The 24,616-nt window shown below is 34.6% G+C and overlaps 1 protein-coding gene and 1 long non-coding RNA gene across 3 annotated transcripts; both read left to right on the forward strand.

Moving 5' to 3' along the window:
* Positions 1-10,300: 10,300 nt before the first annotated feature.
* Positions 10,301-11,763, forward strand: LOC110656699 (flavonol 3-sulfotransferase-like). The gene has a single exon (XM_021813608.2). The coding sequence runs from the start codon at positions 10,433-10,435 to the stop codon at positions 11,606-11,608; it is 1,176 nt and encodes a 391-aa protein (XP_021669300.2). The 5' UTR covers positions 10,301-10,432; the 3' UTR covers positions 11,609-11,763.
* A 1,634-nt stretch (positions 11,764-13,397) lies between these two features.
* LOC131171935 (uncharacterized) lies at positions 13,398-15,483 on the forward strand. 2 transcript variants are annotated; one of them, XR_009142589.1, is made up of 4 exons: positions 13,398-13,732; positions 13,830-13,987; positions 14,435-14,492; positions 15,072-15,476. It is a non-coding gene; the product is annotated as an uncharacterized LOC131171935 (long non-coding RNA). The 2 variants fall into 2 exon arrangements; XR_009142588.1 differs by lacking the exon at positions 13,398-13,732 and having other exon boundaries at positions 13,757-13,987; positions 15,072-15,483.
* Positions 15,484-24,616: the final 9,133 nt, after the last annotated feature.

Below are 24,616 nucleotides of genomic sequence, written 5' to 3' on the forward strand. Positions count from 1 at the left end.
GAGTGTGTGTCTTTCCGTCTTGTATGTTTTTAATCAATTAAAAAAAAAAATTATCATAGATTTTATTTTTTTGTAAATATTCAGTATTAGATAATTCTTAAAAAATAATTTTTTTAGTACAAAAATCGAGCATGAGAATATATATATATATATATATATATATATATATATATATATATATATATATATATATAATTTAAATTTAATTTTAATATAAATTATTAATAAATTATACATTTTCAAATATTATCATTTTATAAAATATTTTAAAATCTCACTCAAATAAAATGCGAATAACATTATCAAAATTAAATTCATAAATGCGAAAAACATTTAATTAAATTGAAATCTCAAAATTGCTGCAATTTTAAGTACGGGTGAACCATGTGTTTTGAGAGACAAATTTTGCATTTTCTTGCCAATGGTATTTGCAGAATCATCATCTGTATAATGCTGGCATTATTATAAGTCTATTTAGCTTTTCTTGGGGCTGTGCCCCTTTTATCTTACCCAGAAACCTCCTTTGCATTGTTTGATACCAATTCGTATTAAGATTGATAATTAGACTGTTGTCATTGCAGACAAAGAGAATATTTAAGTATTAATGAGGTCTTGTTCTTAGGCACTTGCATGGTCTATTATCTAGAGATTGACCCGTTCAAATTCAATATGTGTATCACGAGTCAAACTTCAATTTTGTCCAGATTGATTATCATCATGCCCATCAAATTAATATATTGTTGGATGCAACCTAATTACATGATCATCTGAATGGTATCGTTTCTCTTTTCCAAAGCTACATTTTTGAAGTCAAGCTGATTTTTTTTTCCTCCCACTTCTTATTTTTTAAGTGGTTGATGACTTTATCGGTTCCCTTAAAAATTTCTTATAAAAAATGACTTAATCCGTTAAATGGCTTTCTCATATTGACTTAATCCGTTAAATTTCTTTGTTTTTTCTTTATACCTTTTTTTTTTTTAAACTCTAATAGTTATTTTTTAATATAATTTTATTTATTTAATATAAATATAATAAAATTTTTTTTCCTCACTTCTCTTTTCATCAGAGCATGAAAATTAAACAAATCACTATTTTCATTTACTTTGTTATATAAAAGATTTATAAAGAAAACAATAATTTTCTTTATTTTAAAAATTATATTTTCCTTATAATTCTATTAACTTTTCTTTTCTCACATTTTCTTTCTTAATAATCATAAACTACTTCATTAAATATTACGCAAAATCCAACTTAATTTGACCATATTTGGAAATTAAATAATTTCTTATTTTAGTTGTAACCAATAAGATTTATTATTGTTTTCTTTTAAAAAAAATAATATTTATAATTTTTTTGATAAGCGTGTAATCAAGAACTCATTATATTAAAATATATTCTTTTAATATTAGAAAAAAAAATTAATTAACATTTTTATATCAAATATTTTTGCATTTTTTGAAGATAAAAATTAATTTAACATTCTCTATTTTATGTATTTGGTGTTCAATTCATGCAAGTTAGTAGGGTATTTTTTAACATGTATAAATGATTAGCCACATTTTTTCAATGTTATATGTGGCAACAATTAAGTTTAGTCATTCAGATAAGTTTTGAATTGAATCATTGTGGGCTTTTAGATTTAATCTCTTAATTGTGAATTATTCAAATTTACATTATTTTAAATTAAATGTAAATTTAAATGAATCATTTGAAAAAAAAAAAAAAAAGAAACAAAATTAATGAGTCATTTTAAATCTATGAATATAAGCCAATAGCTGACGTTCAAAGTTGTCGGGCTATATTACAAGCCAAGACAATGGACATTGTGAAGTCTAAGTCGTCCATGCTGCAAATATGATATGTAATTTCCATGGTTCAACGCTTGCCTTTGAATTTTATGTTGTACGTTTCTTCTTCGCTTTCTTGGCAATGAATTTCCAGTAAAAAGAGAACAAAGACAAACAAACAAACCTTGGATTTGAAGAATACTGGGTAGCAATTAAAAGACTTTGTATCCCTTAAATAAGATTAAGTGTTTGGTCTATTGTGAATAGAAAAAATCCTTACTGAGAACGCTTTACTTCGTGTAATAAGCTCCCTGATATGAGTAAACTTAACTTATTAGTTTAAGAAATATCAATGATTTACTAAAAAAAAAATTTTAATTTCTCAAGAAAATATTTATTTTTAATTCTTACAATACGATTTATACTATCATCATTTTGTTGTTAAATATTTTATAATAATAATAATAATGATGATAAAAGTAGTATAAGCCATAGCTGCTATGAAATTAAAAAAAAAAATTAAAATTTTGTTGTGGGAATAATTTTTTTTTACACAATTATAAGCTAATTTTTCTATGTTTTCAGTTTTTGAGTATTAAAATAGTATTCTAAAAAAAAAAGTTTCTTATCTTTATGTTTTTTTAATTTTTCTTCATCTACAATTTTTATTTTATAATTTGATTTTTTATGAAAAAAAAAATCATTGCATTTACAAAAATGTAATACATGAAAAGTATTACAATAAATTTTAATATAAAAGTATAAAAAAAATTTTTTAAAAGTATTTCAAAATTTTCTATAATTATAGGAGGGTATTGTAAACAATTTTAAGAATAAAAATTATAATTGAAGTTCTAAAGTAAAAGAAAAGGTAATATTTTTTTTTCAATTTATTTCAAACAACAAAAAATTAAAATTTCTTTTTTGCTTTCAGCATTGAAATCAAATAACATAAAATAAGTTCTTTTTTTAAATATTTTTTCCTCAAATAAATTATTTTCCGTCAAAACAAATGGGCCTTATCGTCAAAATAAATAAATTATAGTTTGATGGAACTCGACCAAGGCCGAAACATTCCATGAGAATCTTGGAGGATTTGACTTGTTAAGAATTGTAGCTCTTAATTCCACAACTAATTCAGATGACTACACTTTTTTTTTTTCTTTTAAGGTTAAAGCTCAATTTTTGAGAAAGTTTATTTTAACACAATTTTGCATTTTTTTAAAAAAAATTAATTCAAAATTTTAATTTAGTTAAAATTCAGTTTATTAATTTTTTAAATTTAAATCAAAAAATTTAATTCAAAAATTTAGAAATTGAACAAATTTCATTTAAATTAATAAATTTAATTCATAAATTTTAATTTTTATGCTAAATTAAATTTAAACTTAAATTTTTAAGTTAATTATAAGAAAAAAATTGATAATAAGATAAATTAAACTCTCCTACATTTTCTTAATAAATGTAGGAGCGAAAGTGAATATTTTATTTATTTATTTTTATAGTACATGAGAAGTCTTGAATTTTGGCCCCGCCCCCGTGAAGGCTTTCATTCTTATTCTATGTTTGGAAATTATTTAGTATATTCGAAGTACTAAATCAAAAACCCTCTCAACCAAAAATAGATATAGGGGATGGGCATGCGAATTTGGAAACAGTGTCCTGAAAACCTTGAATTTACGTTTTGTGTTCATTCTTCTGCAATTTCTGCAGTAGGAGACTATTCAGGCTCAAAGCAACATTCTCCAACATAAAGAAAGGAACCCTCCATCTATATGGGAAAAATATTAAAATAAGAAGAACAACAACAAGAAGAAGACGAGTGTAAAGGCCACACGAAACAGATGATGAAAAATGATCAACTCCCATTAGTGATATTTACATCAGTTGGGGTTTTATGGTTAGTAGTTGGGAAATTAAAAGTGTTTGGGAACAGTTAGAAAGGGCTGACTCTGCGCGCCACCTGTAGCATGAATTCAGGAACAAGACGTCTTCTTGGAGGAGCCCCTGCATCTTTTTCCTGGGCTTCTGGATCTCCAGCATGAACGATTGCAACTAAATCTTCAAACATCTGATCTTTGCCCTAGGCTAGTAAAAAACTACTAGTTAAATAGTACATTTTATGACCAGACTCTATCCGGTTGAATTCTTGAAATTAGGCCCAAATGGACCTTAGAGTTGGGTTGAGAAATAATTAGGCTTACTACAGGCCTCGGAGGCTTTAAGCTGGCCCAGGTCCTAGTATCGGTCCCGCACATAGGTTGGGTCGTGACAAAAAGCATTACGTTAAGTGAATGGATGGCTATTAAATATCACAATCACTTCTTAATTAAATATAAAAAATTCCAATTATACAATTAATAACACCCGCCATTAAGGACCCAATGGAATATGACTTGATCAAATTAAGACTTGACAAAGAGCTGATGGGCGAATCCGCAAGTATACGGATCGTCTCAAGTAATAAAGTGATGAATCAAGTATCGTTCCCACGAGAATTTGCTGTTTGAGTACCAAACTATGAATGAAGCGATTATTTGAGCTAATGATTAATGGATAAATGGTAAATATAAATAAGCAACGTAAATTGATTAATCTAATTGAAATGGGTAAAGAGCAAACAAATAAATTCTAATTCTAGTTCGCAATTAAACTAAATTAATAATGGGTAATTTAAATGAAAGTCTAATTATGTTAAAAGTGATTTCAGAGTTGTGGGTTTATGCATAAATTAATTGGGATTTGTTTTGGGCATTCCAATTTTTAGGGAAAAATAGAGTTTGAAGGAAATTGATTCTAAATTCCTTTGATATCTTTTTCAAGCAAACCAAAGTGTATTCTAAAATAACCAAACCTACTTTCGTATGTTATTTGATTACTTTAAAACCCATTAAGTTTTGTAACCAATAACTAATTCCTCTTAAAATCCTAGTTTATTTCTAAATCTAGGTGATTTTAAGTTCCAATCCTTGATTATCTATCAATGACTTTCACCTTTCGGTCCTTCAATCAAAGATTAATACAATACCCAATGGGTACCAACATTAGGCAAGTAAATCAAGCACACAAGGAAGGAATCAAAACTCATATTTATGTAAAATAAGGAAGTACCCAGTCCAAATCCACAAATTAATCTAAAACATATTTCTCAACTCTGAAATCTAAAGAGATTACTCACTCATGATGGTATTTACAAGAAAGGTTGATGGAAAAGTAAAGAAAAACATAATAAAAGGACTAAAATAGAAAAATCCAGGTAGAAGAACCAAAATCTCTGGTTCGAGCTCCAAAGCGATGCACAGCCTCCTCCTCCAAGAGAAAATGGCGTCTCCTCTCTCTCTCTATTAAATCTTCTTTCCTTTTTGTCTTTCCTTCCTTTCCTCTTTTTCCTCTTGTCGCAAAAAATAAGGAAATGATGAATTTATATGGTCCCAAAAAGTTGCCCTAAAAGTATATAAGAGCCAAGGAGTGGGTAGGAAATGAGGTGTAAAATTATCCAAGTCAGCAGCATCTTTCACGTTCTGGGCAGTCTGCTTAGGGTTCGGCTTACCCGTAAGCAGCTTTTTAGCAGATTTCAAATACTGGTCGCACTGTCTGCTTAAGGTTAAGCAGACCTTCAGTAAATCTCGGCAGACTTAGAGTAAAATGGACTTTTCTGCTCATGCTTGACTTGTGCTGCACCTTAAGCACTACCGCTTTACCCTAAATATGATCTTAAGCAAAGTCTCAAGCAAATTTCGGCTGGTTTGCTCTTTCAAGGCTTGATTTCTTCAACTTTCCTTCTTGCTTAAAGAACTCCAAATCTCTTCAAATCACTTCCTATTGCACTCATTGATCTTCGATTTGCCACAAAATCTTATAAAAATAACAAAATTACAAAAATCAAATATAAAGTATCTAAAATTAACAAATAAGATAAAATAAAGTTAAAAACATAAAATACACTAAAATATAAGGGCAAAATGAATACAAAACTACCCTAAAATGCCTATATGAAATGAGTGTAACAAGAGCTCCATTCAATTTTAAATGAAGTCTTAATTTATCATAGGCAACAAAGAAGTAAGGAATGATTTTTTTTTTTTTGGTAAAGAAAAAGGAAAGTAAAATTTGGCGGGAAGGGAAAGTCTAGGACAAAAACTTTTACATATCCTTTTCGGTTTTCAATAACCATGACTTGGGTTAGGGTCTATCTTATAATTAATTAATTATATACATTTTATAATCATATATCATTTTTAACTTTCAAACTCGTTGCACACATCGACATAAAAATATGAGTGTTATTTAAGTTGGTTTGATTATAGCTCTGTTCGAAAATATTAATCGTTCTAATATATATTAATTATTTTAGTACCTATCATTATTCTATTAGTTATTAACGATTAACAGTTAATTATTTATATAGTTGTTAAAGTACAAGTTTTGAAAAAAGTAATTATTGGATTAGCTGTTAAATATAAAAATAATAATATAATCGTGTTAACTCTAATCAAAATACCCCTTTAACCTCTAAAATTTAGGAGAAATAACTTTTCATGAATCACTGCTTCAACTTTTAAATATTATCATAAATACTATGTCACTAAACGATATAAATAAAAAAAAATTATTGTCAAACAGGGCTTATATATATATATATATATATATATTTATTTATTTATTTATTTATTTATTTATTTAAATGTTCTCATACGAGAATTTAATAAGTTAGTTGAGAATAAATAAGAAAGGGAAATGGGATGCTTAAAATGACGTCGTGGAAATGTTTTAAATATTAGATGCAGTGCTGATGTTTAAGAGAATTAAAAAGTATAAAAGAATATATTATTATATGTTCAAGCATGCCCATGCATCACTTATAAATATGTATCTGTGTAGTTAAATACTAAGCACGTTTTATATTGCATTCATAATTGTTGAAGTGTCGCGGATATTGTTTGTGTGCGTGACGTGCGTGTGCGTGACGTGCGTGTGGTATGGTATTGGATATAGACAGGACGGGTAAACATGGATTAAGAGACACTTGCTGAAACCCGGTCCTTCGGGATAGACACGGCTTGTGAGACACTCGTTGGGACCCCGCATTTGGTTTATTAAGCGAAAGTCTGGCTTGAGAGACAGTCGCTGGCAGAGATTGGATTAAGAGGGCTGTATAGGGGATTAGCTCCCATATATGTATTGCTTGACAGTGTTGGGTGTATGAGTACTCCAAATTGCCTTTTTGCTATTATGATATGAAAATTATGACGATATTGCATTTCACTCCACAGGGTGTATTAACTTTAGATAGTTATAGAGATTATGATTAAAATTGGTATTTTACTCTCTGAGTTGAACACTCACTCCTGTTCATCTATTTTTTCAGGCTACAGGAGGATTATTTGTTGTGGCTAACCTGCTCTTCTTCTTCGCAGGTCCATTGATAGTAATTAATGTAATTTGTACAATCGAGTTAAATTTGTAGACTCCGCATGTGTTAAAAGCACTTATTTTATTTGGGCCTGTATTATAAAAGTTACATTGGATCTGTAAGATTATTAACTGTATGCATGATGAGATTGGATGAGGGAGCTGAGCTCCCATTGAGTTATGACCTTTTCATTATGTTGAGGGTGAGCTGAGCTCCCCAATTTATTATATATTGTGTTTACAGGTCGGGCTAGTAAAAAACTCCTCGTTAAATGGTACATTTTATGGCCAGACTCTATCCGGATGAATTCTTGAAATTAGGCCCAAATGGGCTTTAGAGTTGGGTTGAGGAATAATTAGGCTTACTACAGGCCTCGGAGGCTTTAAGCTGGCCCAAGTCCTAGTATCGGTCCGGCACATAGGTTGGGTCATGACAAAAAGTATTACGTTAAGTGAATGGATGGCTATTAAATATCACAATCACTTCTTAATTAAATATAAAAAATTCCAATTATACAATTAATAACACCCGCCATTAAGGACCCAATGGAATATGACTTGATCAAATTAAGACTTGACAAAGAGCTCCATTCAATTGTAATTGAAGTCTTAATTTATCATAGGCAACATAGAAGTAAGGAATGATTTTTTTTTTTTTTGGTAAAGAAAAAGGAAAGTAAAATTTGGCGGGAAGGGAAAGTCTAGAACAAAAACTTTTACATATCCTTTTCAGTTTTCAATAACCGTGACTTGGGTTAGGGTCTATCTTATAATTAATTAATTATATACATTTTATAAACATATATCATTTTTAACTTTCAAACTCGTTGCACACATCGACATAAAAATAGGAGTGTTGTTTAAGTTGGTTTGATTATATCTCTGTTCGAAAATATTAATCGTTATAATATATATTAATTATTTTAGTACATATCTGTTATTCTATTAGTTATTAACGGTTAACAGTTAATTATTTATATAGTTGTTAAAGTACAAGTTTTGATAAAAGTAATTGTTGGATTAACTATTAAATATAAAAATAATAATATAATCGTGTTAACTCTAATCAAAATACCCCTTTAACCTCTAAAATTTAGGAGAAATAACTTTTCATTAATCACTCCTTCAACTTTTAAATATTATCATAAATACTATGTCACTAAACGATATAAATAAAAAAAAATTATTATCAAATAGGACTTATATATATATAAATATATATATTTAAATGTTCTCATACGAGAATTTAATAAGTTAGTTGAGAATAAATAAGAAAGGGAAATGGGATGCTTAAAATGACGTCGTGGAAATGTTTTAAATATTTGATGCAGTGCTGATGTTTGAGAGAATTAAAAAGTATAAAAGAATATATGTAGTCCAACCCGGCTAATTTAAAATTAACACTTGGTTGTTGCAATTGAAAATATATATTATTTTATTTGACTCAACTTACCGGATAGCGGTCAATGTGGATTGAGTTTTCCGGTCAAACTGAGATTTCCACGGGTTGCTAAGTAATCTGCTTGCATGCCCTGGCTTCAAGAATCTGAAACGTACCCACGGTTTCGTTATTTATATTAATTATTCTAGGATTTATTCTAAGTTAGGGTTATATTTTTCTTTTCTTAATTTTGTAATAATATGTGATTTAAAGCATATTATGCTACTTTATCAAATAATTTTATTTTAATGATATTGATATCATTTTTAGAATTATAAATTAACATTTTAATTTTAATTAAAGCCTCGCAAATTAAAAAAAAAAATCACTTTATGTTATTTTATGTGGTTGTATAGTTATCTTTGAGAGTTTTGTATAATCTATTTGTATCTTTGTCAAGGTCTGAATTTATAATTATTTATTTCATTTATAATCAAATATTTAATAAAATAATTTAATTTGATTATATTTATTTTTATTAAATTTTCATTTAATTGATCAATTAAATTAGTTAAAATTTTATTTTTAATGAATTGAGAGGACTCAAAATAATCAAAATTTTTGACAATTTTTAACAGATTTGACAATTGACCCTTTCTCATTGGCGGCGAAATTTTCATAGCCAATGAAAAACCGAAGGACAAGGAGGACCACGGCTGATTTTTTTGTTTATTATTTTTTTAATCAATAAAGTCCCAATCAAGGCGGCGCAAGTCTATTTGTTCTTGGACGTCAAAAATTTGAAGACTAAAAAATTCAAAGATTCTATGGGAATTTTTTTTAATTTAATTTATTATAAAATTAAAATATAAATGTGTAAAATTTAATAGGTAGTTCTTATTGTATATTTGATTTATGACAAATCAGTTCTAAACAATAAAAATTTATGATGTAAGTGTTCTTTCAATTATTCACTTTTTATTATTGCTAAATTTTATTTTAAAAAATAATTAATTCAACTAAATCAGAATTTAAATTTAAATTTAAATTTTGTGATTTTGAAAAGGAATTTAATATTACTTAAATAAAAATATATTTATATTTTAATTTTTTTAATCTCATTCAATATAATTTTTTATTATTTAAAATATATATTAACTATAAATTTTTTCTTTAATTTATTAATTTTTAATCCAAATTTAACTTATTATTTAATAATTCTTGATATTAAATTTTTTAAAATTCATTATGCTGATGGATTATTTTGTTTGATTCAAGGGGATTATAATAATTTTTTTTCTTTATTTACTAGGTTTAGTCCATAGAAGATCACTCTTTTTATAATTCATTCATAGCTGTCTTTTTTAATAATATTTTCTTCAAATATTAAACATGAGTTCTTTCTTTAAAAGTAGAGTGAGTTTTACTAACGTACCTAACACTTATTAGTATAGTCTTATAATAATTAATACAATATAAGGTGAGAAACACTTTTTATTATAAAAAGGATAAATTGCAAAATAAATAGATGAAAAAAAATATAAATTTGAGACTTCTATCAACTTTACATCGTCAAAGTAATAAATGTCATTATGAAAAGTAGCGTGGAACAAACCTAAGTTGCCCTCATTGGCATTGTGCCATAAGCACAATGCCAATAGATAATCAAATAAAACGACCAACAGATGCATGCGTGAGAGCTAATAATTCTACTATAAATATAGGATTCTGGTTCTCTTCCCCCACAGCTCCATAAGCACAAAACTCAAAAGCATATTACTTGCTCAAGTGTTCACCGTACTAGCTTCCTTCCTCCATTCCCTTTCGTGCATCCTTTCTTTCCTCTTCCCAAATGGATATTGTTTATGGAAAAATGCTAAATGTAGTCCCCATGACTGTCGTGTCTCTACAATCTTCAAAAAATATTAAAGTGACGAGTTCTATGTCAATCTCCCAATGGAGTTCAGCTCCACTGGTTCCTAGGATTGTGCAGCCGCGACAGGCACGAGTCTATAATGCACTTCCCCTTGTCCACGAAGCTAGGAAAGGAGGAGAAAAAGATACTCCACTTACACAACAAGACGAGTACAAAAAGATTATGTCAAACTTTCCCAGACGGGACGATTGGGTCCTCCAGCCTCTTTACCAGTACCAAGGCTTTTGGTACTTCCAGGACTACCTAGTTGGCTTGTTGGCTGCTCAAGAAAACTTCAAGCCTCAACCTTCTGATATTGTTCTTTGTACTTATCCCAAAACGGGCACGACTTGGCTTAAGGCTTTAGCTTATGCCATTGTTACCCGCTCCAAATTCAACGATTCCAAAAATCCATTGCTCACTAAAGCACCACATGATTGTGTTCCCTTTTTAGAGATTGATGCTGCTAGAAACGCAAGCAATCGTGACCCAGAAATCCCACTCGTAGCTACTCACATTCCTTATAATTCTTTGCCAACCTCCATATTAGAATCCGGTTGTAAACTTGTTTACTTGTGCAGAGACCCTAAGGACGTGCTAATATCTATGTGGCACTTTCTGAGAGGAAAGTTACCTGAAGGAATTGATAAGGATTCATATATCAATTTGAATAATTCGTTTGAAATATTTTGTGAAGGTATTTCTAGCAATGGACCCTATTGGGACCATGTTTTGGGGTATTGGAAAGCAAGAGTAGAAAGCCCTGAGGAGGTGTTGTTTTTGGTGTATGAAGACCTGAAGAAGGACACTGTTTCTAATGTTAAAAAGCTTGCTGAGTTCATGGGCTATCCCTTTACACCAGAGGAAGAGAAACGAGGGGTGGTGCAACAAATCATAGATTTGTGCAGTTTCGATAGTTTGAGGAACATGAAGGCGAGCAAAAGTGGTGTGTATAGCCCGGATTCCCCATATACCATTCGAAACACTGAATTTTTCAGAAAAGGTACCATTGGAGATTGGAAGAATTATTTCAGTGAAGAAATGGGTGCTCGTTTGGATAAGATAATAGAAGAAAAACTGAACAGTTCCGGCTTCTCTTTCCTTTCTCATTAATTAATTAATTAATTACAAAAATTTAAAATTTTCTTGTCGACGTAAGCAAAATTTGGGAATAAGCTTCCAAGAAGAATGTCTCGTTCTTCTTTCTTTTCTTTTCTTGTTTGATATTTGTTATTGTGAAATACCTACGCAAAGTAAATTATTGTGTTTTCTTGGATTTTGTTAAAGAGTGTGTGTCTTTCCGTCTTGTGTGTTTTTAACCAATTAAAAAAAATTAAATTTATCATAGATTTTATTTTTTTGTAATATTTTAATATAAAAATCGAGCATGAGAATATATATATATATAATTTAAATTTAATTTTAATATAAATTATTAATAAATTATACATTTTCAAATATTATCATTTTATAAAATATTTTAAATTCTCACTCAAATAAAATGCGAATAACATTATTAAAATTAAATTCATAAATGCGAAAAACATTTAATTAAATTGAAATCTCAAAATTGCTGCAATTTTAAGTACGGGTGAACCATGTGTTTTGAGAGACAAATTTTGCATTTTCTTGCCAATGGTATTTGCAGAATCATCATCAGTATATTGCTGGCATTATTACAAGTCTATTTAGCTTTTCTTGGGGCTGTGCCCCTTTTATCTTACCCAGAAACCTCCTTTGCATTGTTTGATGCCAATTCGTATTGAGATTGATAATTAGACTGTTGCCATTGCAGACAAAGAGAATATTTAAGTATTAATGAGGTCTTGTTCTTAGTCACCTGCATGGTCTATTATCTAGAGATTGACCCGTTCAAATTCAATATGTGTATCACGAGTCAAACTTCAATTTTGTCCAGATTGATTATCATCATGCCCATTAAATTTGTAACACCCTTAATTTTTAAATTAATTATTTTATAGATATATATTAATATTTTATTTTATTTAAATTTTAGAAAATTATTTAAAATTTTTCGGATTTTAGAAATCGGGTTTGATTTTCTGAAAATATAAAACTTTGATGATTTTTAAATTTTAATTTAAAGACCACGTAGCAAAAGTAAAAATATATTTGGACTCTATGAATTTTTCTGAGTTTTCTAGAATTTTTTCGGAATTTTTGGGCCTCGTTTTTCATCCCAAGACAGAGTCAAAATTTAAAATTTTGTATCCTAAATTGGACCGATCAAATCAAACCGAATCAAAATTTCCTTTTCTTCTTCCCTCTGCGCGCGCCCGACACTCTCTCTCTCTCTCTCTCTCTCTCTCTCTCTCTCTCTCCTCTCTCCTCCTCTGACCGCCCCACCGCCGCCCTAGCCTTCTCAGCTCGCCGGCGTGCCACCACAGCCTGTCCCCCTCGCCAGCCGTCGCCTAACACGCTAGGAAAACTGTAACACCCCAAAATTTTATTATTTATGAGTATTTTTGGTATTTTAATTTTATTTGAATTTTAGGAATTTTTTTGGAATTTTTCCGATTTTAAAAATCGGGTTCGATTTTCCGAAAATATAAACTTTGATGATTTTTAAAAATTAATTTAAAGACCACGTGGCAAAACTAAAAATATATTTGGAGTCTATGTATTTTTCTGAGTTTTATGAAATTTTTTTGGAATTTTTGGACCTCGTTTTCGGTCCCGAGGCAGAGTAAAAATTCAAAATTTTGTATTTCGAATCGAACCGGACCGGATCGGACCGGTCGAATCGGACCGGTCTCTTCTCTTTTTCTTCCTCCCGCGCGCGACGCTCCCTCCCCTCTTCTCTCTCTCGTTTCTCTCTCCTCTCCACCCCAGTACCTCACACCTCACCCTGACCCGGCCTGGCCTACCAATGCCACGCCCGAACGGCCGGAAAAACGCGCCTGAAACGCCCCCTGCGCGCGCGCGCGCCGCTTCAGCTTCCTCGGCCAAATCCGGCCGATCCGGCCACCGATTGGACCGGGTCTTGTGTCCAAAATCATCTACTCGGCGAGAGCTTTCCATAGACACCAAGAACGCCGAAATCCATCGAGCGGATTGTCCGATTTTTGCTCGGGAAGATTTTAGCCCATTTCGACTTTTGGGCTAGATTTCTCGAAAACCGTGAATCCCACGAGAAAACCGAGGCCACTAGCATGCTCCATTCGTCGAGAGCTTCGTAACGACATAAATTTCGAATTTTTCCGACACCGTTTTTCGGTGGGTCCCACGGCGCAGTGTATTTTCGAGCATTTAATGAGCTTAGAAAATTCTGAAAAATTTATGTACTAACCCCCGTGTTATGGGCTTCGTGTAGGTATCCTCGATTCGCGGAAATTCGACAGTTGACCGGGTCTGCAAAATTCCGGCCAGACAGACCCGTTACCGGAAAAGTCTCCGAATTGGACCGAGGTTTTGGCTAGCCCCCCATTGTCAGACGTCCCGAGCGCGTTCCCGAAGTCGGAATCGGCAAAGGTAAACCCGAACCTTGCTTTTTCGTAATTTTCTAGTGCTTAAATAGGATTAAAAATCCATAAAATATTCGTGGTAGCTTAGAAAATTACGATTCTTTTTGCAATAGCTTAGTAATATTGCTAAGGACCGCGGGGCAAAGTTTTATAATTTTTAGAGCTGGTTTAGGCAGTTTTTGCAAAAATGATCAATAATAAGGACAAAATTGAAATTTTGCATATTGTGATGAATGACTGATTTGATGGGCCCAGGAGGGGCTGTGTGATATGATTGAACTGTTGATGTATGGATTGTGAGTATAGAAGTGCGTTTTTAGCCCTTTTGCAGGTTGGGTAGGTCCTAGTTATAGGGGAGACTCTGCCGGATTTTCGGCACGACTTAGAACGTATTGGTCTTTTTCTTTGTTTGTATTGAGTCAGACTGTATTAAATAATTGTAATATATTGTCAGGTGAGCCGGGACAACCTTCTTCCTCTGCCCAGCCGCCACAGTGATTGTCGTCAAGTCTGTGAGTAAAATATTAATTTTAATTGTAATTTCGATATTATTATATGTTCAGCATGCCCATGCATCACTTATATGCATATATTTATGTAGTTAAACTCTAGGCACGATTTATGTTGCATTGATAACTGTTGAAGTGCCATGAGTGTTGTTGTGGTAATTTGGAGCAGTGTGCGTGCGTTGGCGTGCGTGTGATGTGGTGTGGACTATGGATAGGACGGGGTAGTCACGGCTTGAGTTCTTCGCTGAGACCCGTTCCTTCGAGGGGTAGTCACGGCTTGAGTTCTTCGCTGGGACCCTCGATTTAGTTTATTAAGCGAAAGTCCGGCTTGAGTTCTTCGCTGGCACCAGGTTGGATTTAAGAGAGCTGTATAGGGGATCAGCTCCCAATATATTATGATTGATGCTACAGGGTGCGTGAGTGCTCCAAATTACCTTTTTGATGCTATGATGTGAATATGATGTTGATGTTGCATTTCACTCTACAGGGTGCATTAGTTATAGATAGTTATAGAGATTATGGTTAAAATTGATATTTTACTCTCTGAGTCGAACGCTCACTCCTGTTCAAAAATTTTTACAGGCCGCAGGAGGATATTTTATTCTGGGTTAACCTGCTTTTATACTTCGCAGGTTGTTTATCGATATTTGTGTAATTTTATTTACTCCTAGAATTTCCGCATGTGTTAGCAGTAATTATCTGAATTTGGTCTGTAATATTATTATCATGTTGGACCTGTAAACTTAATATTTTAAGTCTGTTTTGATGGATTGGATGAGGGAGCTGAGCTCCCATTTATTATTATGTTGATGAGTATGTGGAGGGTGAGCTGAGCTCCCCAATGGATTGTTTATTGTGTTTACAGGTCGGGTGAGTCAAAAACTCCCCGTTGGTAAGTCCATTTTATGGCCGGACTCTGTCCGTTTGTTTTCTTGAAATTGGGCCCAAATGGGCCTCAGCATTGGGTAAATGAACAGTTAGGCTTACTACGGGCCTCGGGGGCTTTAGGCTGGCCCAGGTCCTAGTGCCGGTCCGGCCCATAGGTTGGGTCGTGACAAAAACGCACCTGAAGGCACCCCAATGCGCAGCGCGCCGATTTGACTTCTTGGGCCGATTCTGGCTGATCCGGCCACCAATCAGAGCGGGTCTTGTACCAAACCTCATCTACACCTTGAGAGCTTTCTATAGACATAAAAAACACCAAAATCCATCGAGCGGTTTGCCCAATTTTTGCCGAGAAGTTTTAGCCCATTTCAACTTTTGAGCTAAATTTCTTGCAAACCGTGAACTCCACAAGAAAACTGAGAGTATCAAAGTGCTCCACTCATCGAGAGCTTCGCGGCAATACTAATTTCAAAATTTTCCGACACTATTTTTCGGTGGGTCCAGCGAAACTTCATAGTATTTTTCAAAGCACTAAATGAGCTTAGAAAATTTCGTAAAAATTATATACTAATCCCCGTGTTGTGGGCTTCGTGTAGGTACCTTTAATTAGTGGAAATTCAACGGTTACCCCCGATTTGTAAATTTCGGGCCGGGCAGGCAGGCTACCAAAAAAGTCTTGGAATTAGGTCGAGATTTTGGCTACCCCACCATTGTCAGAAGTCCCGAGCACGTTTCCGGGGTCGGAATCGACATAGGTAAACCCGAACCTTACTTTTTCTTAATTATTTAGTTCTTGAATTGGATTAAAAATCCATAGAATATTTGTGGTAGCTTAGAAAATTATAATTCCTTTTGCATTAGTTTAGTAATATTGTTAAGGACAGCGGGGCAAAGTTTTAGAATTTTTAGAGCTCATTTGGATAGTTTTTGCAAAATGGTTAATTATAAGGACTAAACTGTAATTTTTTATATTGTAATTGTTGACTGTTTGGATGGGCCCAGGAGGGGCTATGTGATGTGATTGAGTTGTGGGTATATGGTTTGTAGATATAGAAGTGCGTTTTAAGCCCTTTTGCAGGTTTGGTAGGTCCTAGGTATAGGAGAGACTCTACCGGATTTTTGGCACGACTTAGGACATTTTTGGTATTTTCTTAGTTTGTATTAAGTCAAATGTATTAAATAATTGTAATAAAATTATCAAGTAACCCGGGACAGCCTTCCTCCTCTACCTAGCTGCCACAGTGACTTCGGTTAAGTCTGTGAGTAAAATATTAATTTTAATTGTAATTTCGATATTATTATATGTTCAAGCATGCCATGCATCACTTATAAATATGTATCTATGTAGTTAAACACTAGGCACGTTTTATATTGCATTCATAATTGTTGAAGTGCCATGGATGTTGTTTGTGGTAATTTAGAGTAGTGTGTGTGTGTGGCGTGCGTGTGGTATGGTATTGGATATAGACAGGACGGGTAGACACGGCTTGAGAGACACTCACTGGGACCCGGTCCTTCGGGGTAGACACGGCTTGAGAGACACTCACTGGGACCCGGTCCTTCGGGGTAGACACGGCTTGAGAGACACTCGCTGGGACTCCACATTTGGTTTATTAAGCGAAAGTCTGGCTTGAGAGACACTCGCTGGCAGAGGTTGGATTAAGAGGGCTGTATAGGGGATTAGCTCCCATATATGTATTGTTTGATAGTGTTGGGTGTGTGAGTGCTCCAAATTGCCTTTTTGCTGTTACGATATGAAAATTATGACGATATTGTATTTCACTCCACAGGGTGCATTAGCTTTAGATAGCTATAGAGATTAAAGTTAAAATTGATATTTTACTCTCTGAGTCGAACGCTCACTCCTGTTCATCTATTTTTCCAAGCTACAGGAGGATTATTTATTGTGGCTAACCTGCTCTTCTTCTTCACAGGTCCATTAATAATATTTAATGTATTTTGTACAATTGAGTTAAATTTTAGACTCCGCATATGTTAGAAACATTTATTTTTATTTTAGGTTATAAAAGTTATGTTGGACTTGTAAAATTATTAACTGTATACATGATGGGATTGGATGAGGGAGCTGAGCTCCCCAATTTATTATATATTGTGTTTACAGGTCGAACGAGTCAAAAACTCCCCGTTAAATGGTCCATTTTATGGCTGGACTCTGTCCGGTTGAATTCTTGAAATTGGGCCCAAATGGGCGTTAGAGTTGGGTTGAGGAATAATTAGGCTTGCTATGGGCCTCGGGGGCTTTAGGCTGGCCCAGGTCCTAGTGCCGGTCTGGCCCATAGTTTGGGTCGTGACAAATGTAGTATCAGAGCTTAGGCTCCAGATTCATAGGGAATATTTGTCTAAAGTGTTGGGAAGAGTCTAATAGGAGTCACATGCGGAGAATAGGGTCCACATTCGTCTTACATTGTCATCTTTGCTTTTAGTTTTTGCTTTATATAATTGTGTGTAAATATGAGTCTATAGAGCTGTGTAACATGCCGTTTTGAAATTTTGTGGGCTAATGCTGCTGAATTCAAGAAAATGCGTAGAAGTAGAAGAGCTGCCACTGCACCAGAACCGGATGTGCCTGACGAGGTGTCGGCACAGGATGAGGCGCTTGCCCCAAGGAGGTGGGGTAGGAGGCCTAGAGCTGCTCAAGTAGAAGAGCAGCTGCCACCAGTTCAGGATCAGTCTTTTATGGCTCAGGGTCCTATGGACCCAATGGCAGCTACCTTAGTCGGATTGCAGAGAACCATCGATATGATGGCACAGTATATGGTCCACCCTCCCCAACAGCAGCAGCCTACTGCACTAAGAGGGGAACCTTACAAACAAATAATTAATTTCAAGAAGTTGGTGCCTGGTACTTATGATGTGTCAGACGATGCTTATCAGTTTTTGGATTCCTACAAACAGGCAGGGATGGAGTTGTGGTTGACTGATGGGAGGCTTATAGAGTGTGTGCACCATGTATTAGAGCTAGTGCCAAGACAGTGGATGAAAAATTACGTACTACCTTGTATTGAGGGATTATCTTGGACCCAGTTTGTGGAACTGTTTATCAACAGGTTTGTGCTAGAAAGTTTCAGAGATCAAAAGCAGTAGGCCTTTGAGGCCTTAAGGTAGAAAGGCAGATCTGTAGATGAATATGCTACAGAATTTCTGGAACTGAGCAGGTATGCCCCTACAATAGTAGCTACAGAAAGTATGAAGGTAAAAAAGTTCCTAAAGGGGTTGGACAGGATCGATGATCTATTTGATCAGCTCCAAGGGGCTAAATTCTTTTCCAAGATAGACCTACGATCAGGCTATCATCAGTTGAGAATCAAGAATGAGGATGTGTCCAAAACAGCATTCAGGACAAGATATGGTCATTATGAGTTCTTGGTGATGTCTTTTGGACTCACTAATGCACCAATGGCCTTCATGGACTTGATGAACAAGGTGTTTAAGCCATTCCTGGACCGTTTTGTCATCGTATTCATAGATGACATTTTGGTATACTCTCGGATTGAGGAAGAACACGTGTGGCATTTGAGGATAGTGTTGCAGACTTTGAAGGAGCACCAGTTATATGCCAAATTTTCAAAATGTGAATTTTGGCTAAAAAGCATCTCATTCTTGGGACACGTGATTTTTAGTGAAGGCATTCAAGTGGATCCTAAGAAAATTGAGGCTGTAACTGATTGGCTTAGGCCTACAACGGTCACTGAGGTACGAAGTTTTCTGGGCCTAGCTGGCTATTATAGGCGTTTTGTGCAGGATTTTTCCAAGATAGCAACTCACTTAACTAAGTTAACTCGGAAGAATGTTCCATTCATTTGGAAAAATGATTATGAGAAGAGTTTCTAGAAGCTTAAGGAGTGTCTAACCACCGCCCCAGTGTTGACATTACCGATAAGTGGTGAAGGATATATCGTGTACTGTGATGCCTCCAGAGTTGGCGTAAGGTGTGTTTTGATGCAGAATGGAAAAGTAGTGGCTTATGCTTCAAGGCAGCTAAAGAGGCATGAGCAGAACTACCCCACCCATGATTTGGAAATGGCGACTGTAGTCTTTGCACTAAAGATCTGGAGACACTACCTGTATGGTGAAGTGTGCAAGATATACATTGACTACAAGAGTTTGAAGTACATCTTTCAACAGAGGGATTTAAATTTGAGACAGAGGATATGGATGGAGCTTCTGAAGGACTATGATTGTACCATCCAGTACCACCCTGAGAAGGCCAATGTAGTAGGAGATGCTTTGAGCAGAAAATCTTCTGGCAGCTTGGCACATATATCAACGGAAAAGAGACCGTTGATTTAGGAAGTACATGAGTTGATGGATCAATGTCTGATTTTAGATCTTTCTGATGAGGGGCTATTGTTGGCCCATTTTTCAGTGAGACCAGACCTGCGAAATAGAGTTAGAGTTTTCCAACATAGAGACTAGCAATTGATGAAGATCATAGAAAGAGTATAGCTGGGTAAAGGTGGTGAGTTTGGATTTGCCAATGATGGCACCCTTATGTAAGGTTCTAGGATATTTGTGCCAGACGTGGATAATCTCGGAAATGAAATCATGTGAGAGGCACACTATACACTGTACAATGTCCACCCAGGCTCCACCAAGATGTACCATGATGTGAAAGATAGCTACTGGTGGAATGACATGAAGAGAGATATAGTAGACTTTGTGTCCAAGTGCTTGACTTGTCAAAAGGTGAAGTTTGAACACTAGAGGCTGTCAAGAAAGCTATAAGAGCTTCCTATCTCAGAATGGAAGTGGGAAATGATTACTATAGATTTTGTGACTAGGTTGCCTTATACCACGTGGGGATATGATTCGATATGGGTAATTGTAGACTGTCTAACTAAATCAGCTCATTTCTTGCCTGTGAAGACCACATATTCTGTTGCACAGTACGCCCGACTCTATATTCGAGAAATAGTCAGATTACATGGAGTTCCTGCTTCCATAATATCTGACAGCGGGCCCCAGTTCACTTCTTAGTTTTGGAGGAAGTTGTAGGAGGCACTTGGCACACAGTTGAACTTTAGTACCACTTTCCATTCTCAGACAGATGGGTAGTCCGAAAGGACAATCCAAACACTAGAAGACATGCTTCGCATGTGTGTTTTGGATTTTGGAGGTCAATGGGATGATCAGCTATCCTTGGTGGAGTTTGCCTACAACAACAATTATCATTCCAGCATAGGGATGGCATCCTATGAGGCACTATATGGTAGAAAGTGTAGGTCTCCTCTGTGTTGGACGAAAATGGGAGAAGCGAAGGTGCATGATATAGACCTAGTGCAATACACTTCAGAGATAGTTCCTTTAATCAGGAAACATTTGAAAACAGCTTTCAGTAGGCAGAAAAGTTATGCAGATCCCAGACGTAGAGATGTGGAGTTTGCAGTAGGCGATTACGTATTCTTGAAGGTTTCTCCGATGATGGGAGTCATGAGATTTGGAAAGAAGGGCAAGTTGGCACCTCGATATATTGGGCCTTTTGAGGTTACTGATAGAGTTGGAGCAGTTGCCTATCGGTTGGAGTTACCACCCAACCTTTCTCATGTTCATCATATATTTCACATCTCCATGCTCAGGAAATAAATACCTGATCCTTCTCTTGTGTTACAACCAGATATAGTAGAGCTAAAGGAAGACTTCACTTTTGAAGAGCAACCTGTAGCCATAGTGGACTACCAAATAAGGCAGCTAAGATCAAAACAGATCCCTATGGTTAAGGTTTTGTGGAGGAGCCAGTCAGTGGAAGAGTGCACCTGGGAGTCAGAGCGAGACATGCGTAGCAAGTACCCTTATCTATTTAATAAATAATTTTGATATTTTATTCTACCTTATGTAAAATTCGATGACGAATTTTCTATAAGAGGGGAAGAATGTAACACCCCTAATTTTTAAATTAATTATTTTATGGATAGATATTAATATTTTATTTTGTTTAAATTTTAAGAAATTATTTAAAATTTTTCGAATTTTAGAAATCGGGTTCGATTTTCTGAAAATATAAAACTTTGATGATTTTTGAAAATTAATTTAAAGAGCACGTGACAATGCTAAAAATATATTTAGACTCTACAAATTTTTCTAAGTTTTCTAGAATTTTTTTGAAATTTTTGGGCCTCGTTTTCAGTCCCAAGGCAGAGTAAAAATTCAAAATTTTGTATCCTGAATCTGAACGGCTGAATCAAACCGGACCAAATCGGACCGGCCTATTTCCTTTTCTTCTTCCCTCCGCGTGCGCGCCCGACACTCTCTCTCTCTCTCTCTCTCTCTCTCTCTCTCTCTCTCTCTCTCATTTTCTCTCTCCTCTTTCCTCCTCTCGCGGCCCCACTGCTGCCCCAGCCTTTCCAACTTGCCGACGCGCTGCCCCAACCTGTCTCCCTCGCCGGCCGTAGCCTGAGACGCCGGGAAAATGCACCTGAAGGCGCCCCAACACGCAGCACGTCGATTCGGCTTCTCGGGCCGATTCCGGCCGATCCGACTACCAATCGGATCGGGTCTTGTGCCAAACATCATCTACACCTCGAGAGCTTTCCATAAACACCAAGAACATCAAAATCCATCGAGCGGTTTGCTCAATTTTTGTCCGGGAAGTTTTAGCCCATTTCGACTTTTGGCTAAATTTCTCGCAAACCGTGAACCCCACGAGAAAACCGAGAGTACCGAAGTGCTCTACTCGTCGAGAGCTCCACGGCAATACCAATTTCAAAATTTTTCGACACCGTTTTTCGATGGGTCTCGCGAAACTTCGCAGTGCTTTTCTGAGTACTAAATGAGCTTAGAAAATTTCGTAAAAATTATATACTAATCCCTGTGCTGTGGGCTTCGTGTAGGTATCTTCAATTTGTGGAAATTCAACGGTTGCCTAGGTTTGTAAATTTCGAGCCGGACAGACAGGCTAATGAAAAAGTCTTGGAATTGGGTCTAGATTTTAGCTATCCCACTATTGTCAGACATCCCGAGCGCATTCCCCAGGTCAGAATCGGCATAGGTAAACCCGAACCTTTCTTTTTCTTAATTCTTTAGTGCTTGAATTTGATTAAAAATCCATAGAATATTCGTGGTAGCTTAGAAAATTATAATTCCTTTTGCAGTAGCTTAGTAATATTACTAAGGACTGCGGGGCAAAGTTTTAGAATTTTTAGAGCTCATTTATGTAGTTGTTACAAAATGGTTAATTATAAGGATTAAACTGTAATTTTCCATATTGTGATTGTTGACTGTTTGGATGGGCCCAAGAGGGGCTATGTGATGTGATTGAGTTGTGGGTATATGGTTTGTGGATATAGAAGTGCGTTTTAAGCCATTTTGCAGGTTTGGTAGGTCCTAGGTATAGGGGAGACTCTGTCGGATTTTCGGTACGATTTAGAATATCTTTGGTCTTTTCTTAGTTTGTATTGAGTGAAATATATTAAATAATTATAATAAAATTGTCAGGTGACCCAGGACAGTTTTCCTTCTCCGCCCAGCCGCCATAGTGACTTCGGTTAAGTATGTAAGTAAAATATTAATTTTAATTGTAATTTCGATATTATTATATGTTCAAGCATGCCATGCATCACGTATAAATATGTATCTATATAGTTAAACACTAGGCACATTTTATATTGCATTCATAATTATTGAAGTGCCATGGATATTATTTGTGGTAATTTGGAGCAGTGTGTGTGCGTGGCGTGCGTGTCGTATGGTATTGGATATGGACAGGACGGGTAGACACGGCTTGAGAGACACTCGCTGGGACCCAGTCCTTCGGGGTAGACACGGTTTGAGAGACACTCGCTGAGACCCCGCATTTGGTTTATTAAGCGAAAGTCCGGCTTGAGAGACACTCGCTGGCAGAGGTTGGATTAAGAGGGCTGTATAGGGGATCAGCTCTCATATATGTATTGTTTGACAGTGTTGGGTGTGCGAGTGCTTCAAATTGTCTTTTTGCTATTATGATATGAAAATTATGACGATGTTGCATTTCACTCCACATGGTGCATTAGCTTTAGATAGCTATAGAGATTATAGTTAAAATTGATATTTTACTCTCTGAGTCGAACGCTCACTCCTGGTCATTTATTTTTTCAAGCTACAGGAGGATTATTTGTTGTGGCTAACCTGCTCTTTTTCTTCGCAGGTCCATTAATAGTATTTAATGTATTTTATACAATTGAGTTAAATTTTAGAGTCCACATGTGTTAGAAACACTTATTTTTATTTTGGGCCTGTATTATAAAAGTTATGTTGGACCTGTAAAATTATTAACTGTATGCATGATGAGATTGGATGAGAGAGCTGAGCTCCCATTTGAGTTATGGCATTTTGATTATGTGGAGGGTGAGCTGAGTTCTCAAATTTATTATATATTTTGTTTATAGGTCGGGCGAGTCAAAAACTCTCCGTTAAATGGTCCATTTTATGGCCGGAATCTGTCCGGTTAAATTCTTGAAATTGGGCCCAAATGAGCATTAGAGTTGGGTTGAGAAATAGTTAGGCTTACTATGGGTCTCAGGAGTTTTAGGCTGACCCAGATACTAGTGCCGGTCCGGTCCATAGGTTGGGTCGTGACAAAATTAATATATTGTTGGATGCAACCTAATTACATGATCATATGAATGGTATCGTTTCTCTTTTCCAAAGCTATATTTTTGAAGTCAAGCTGATTTTTTTTTTCCTCCCACTTCTTATTTTTTAAGTGGTTGATGACTTTATCGGTTCCCTCAAAAATTTCTTATAAAAAATGACTTAATCCGTTAAATGGCTTTCTCATATTGAATAATGGTCATTTAGAACTGTTTAACTATTTATTTTATTTTATTTATTTTTATGTATGGAGCATTCTCTTAAAGTCTATTTTGTAGGAGAAAAAAAGAATGGAAAATAATAGAGGAAGGAAAAAAAAATAGCAATTCTCTTATTTTGTTGGAAGGAAAAAGAGAAAATGAAAAATTAAATGTCCAATTTTCTTGTTTTATAAGAAGGAAAGAGGAAAAAAAATTGTGCAGATTTATGTGGAAAATGCCATTTTGTTTTCCACTCAAACTGGGTGGAAAAGAGAGAAAAATAAATTTCTTTGTTTTCTCTTTATATATTTTTTTTACTCTAATAGTTATTTTTTAATATAATTTTATTTATTTAATATAAATATAATAAATTTTTTTCTCCTCACTTCTCTTTTCATCAGAGCATGAAAATTAAACAAATCACTATTTTCATTTACTTTGTTGTATAAAAGATTT

Source organism: Hevea brasiliensis, chromosome 13, assembly GCF_030052815.1.
Source record: "Hevea brasiliensis isolate MT/VB/25A 57/8 chromosome 13, ASM3005281v1, whole genome shotgun sequence".
Taxonomy (NCBI): domain Eukaryota; kingdom Viridiplantae; phylum Streptophyta; class Magnoliopsida; order Malpighiales; family Euphorbiaceae; genus Hevea; species Hevea brasiliensis.

Bases quoted from the DNA above. Each gene is read 5' to 3' on its own strand.
- LOC110656699 (XM_021813608.2), top strand. From the start codon at position 10,433: ATGGATATTGTTTATGGAAAAATGCTAAATGTAGTCCCCATGACTGTC.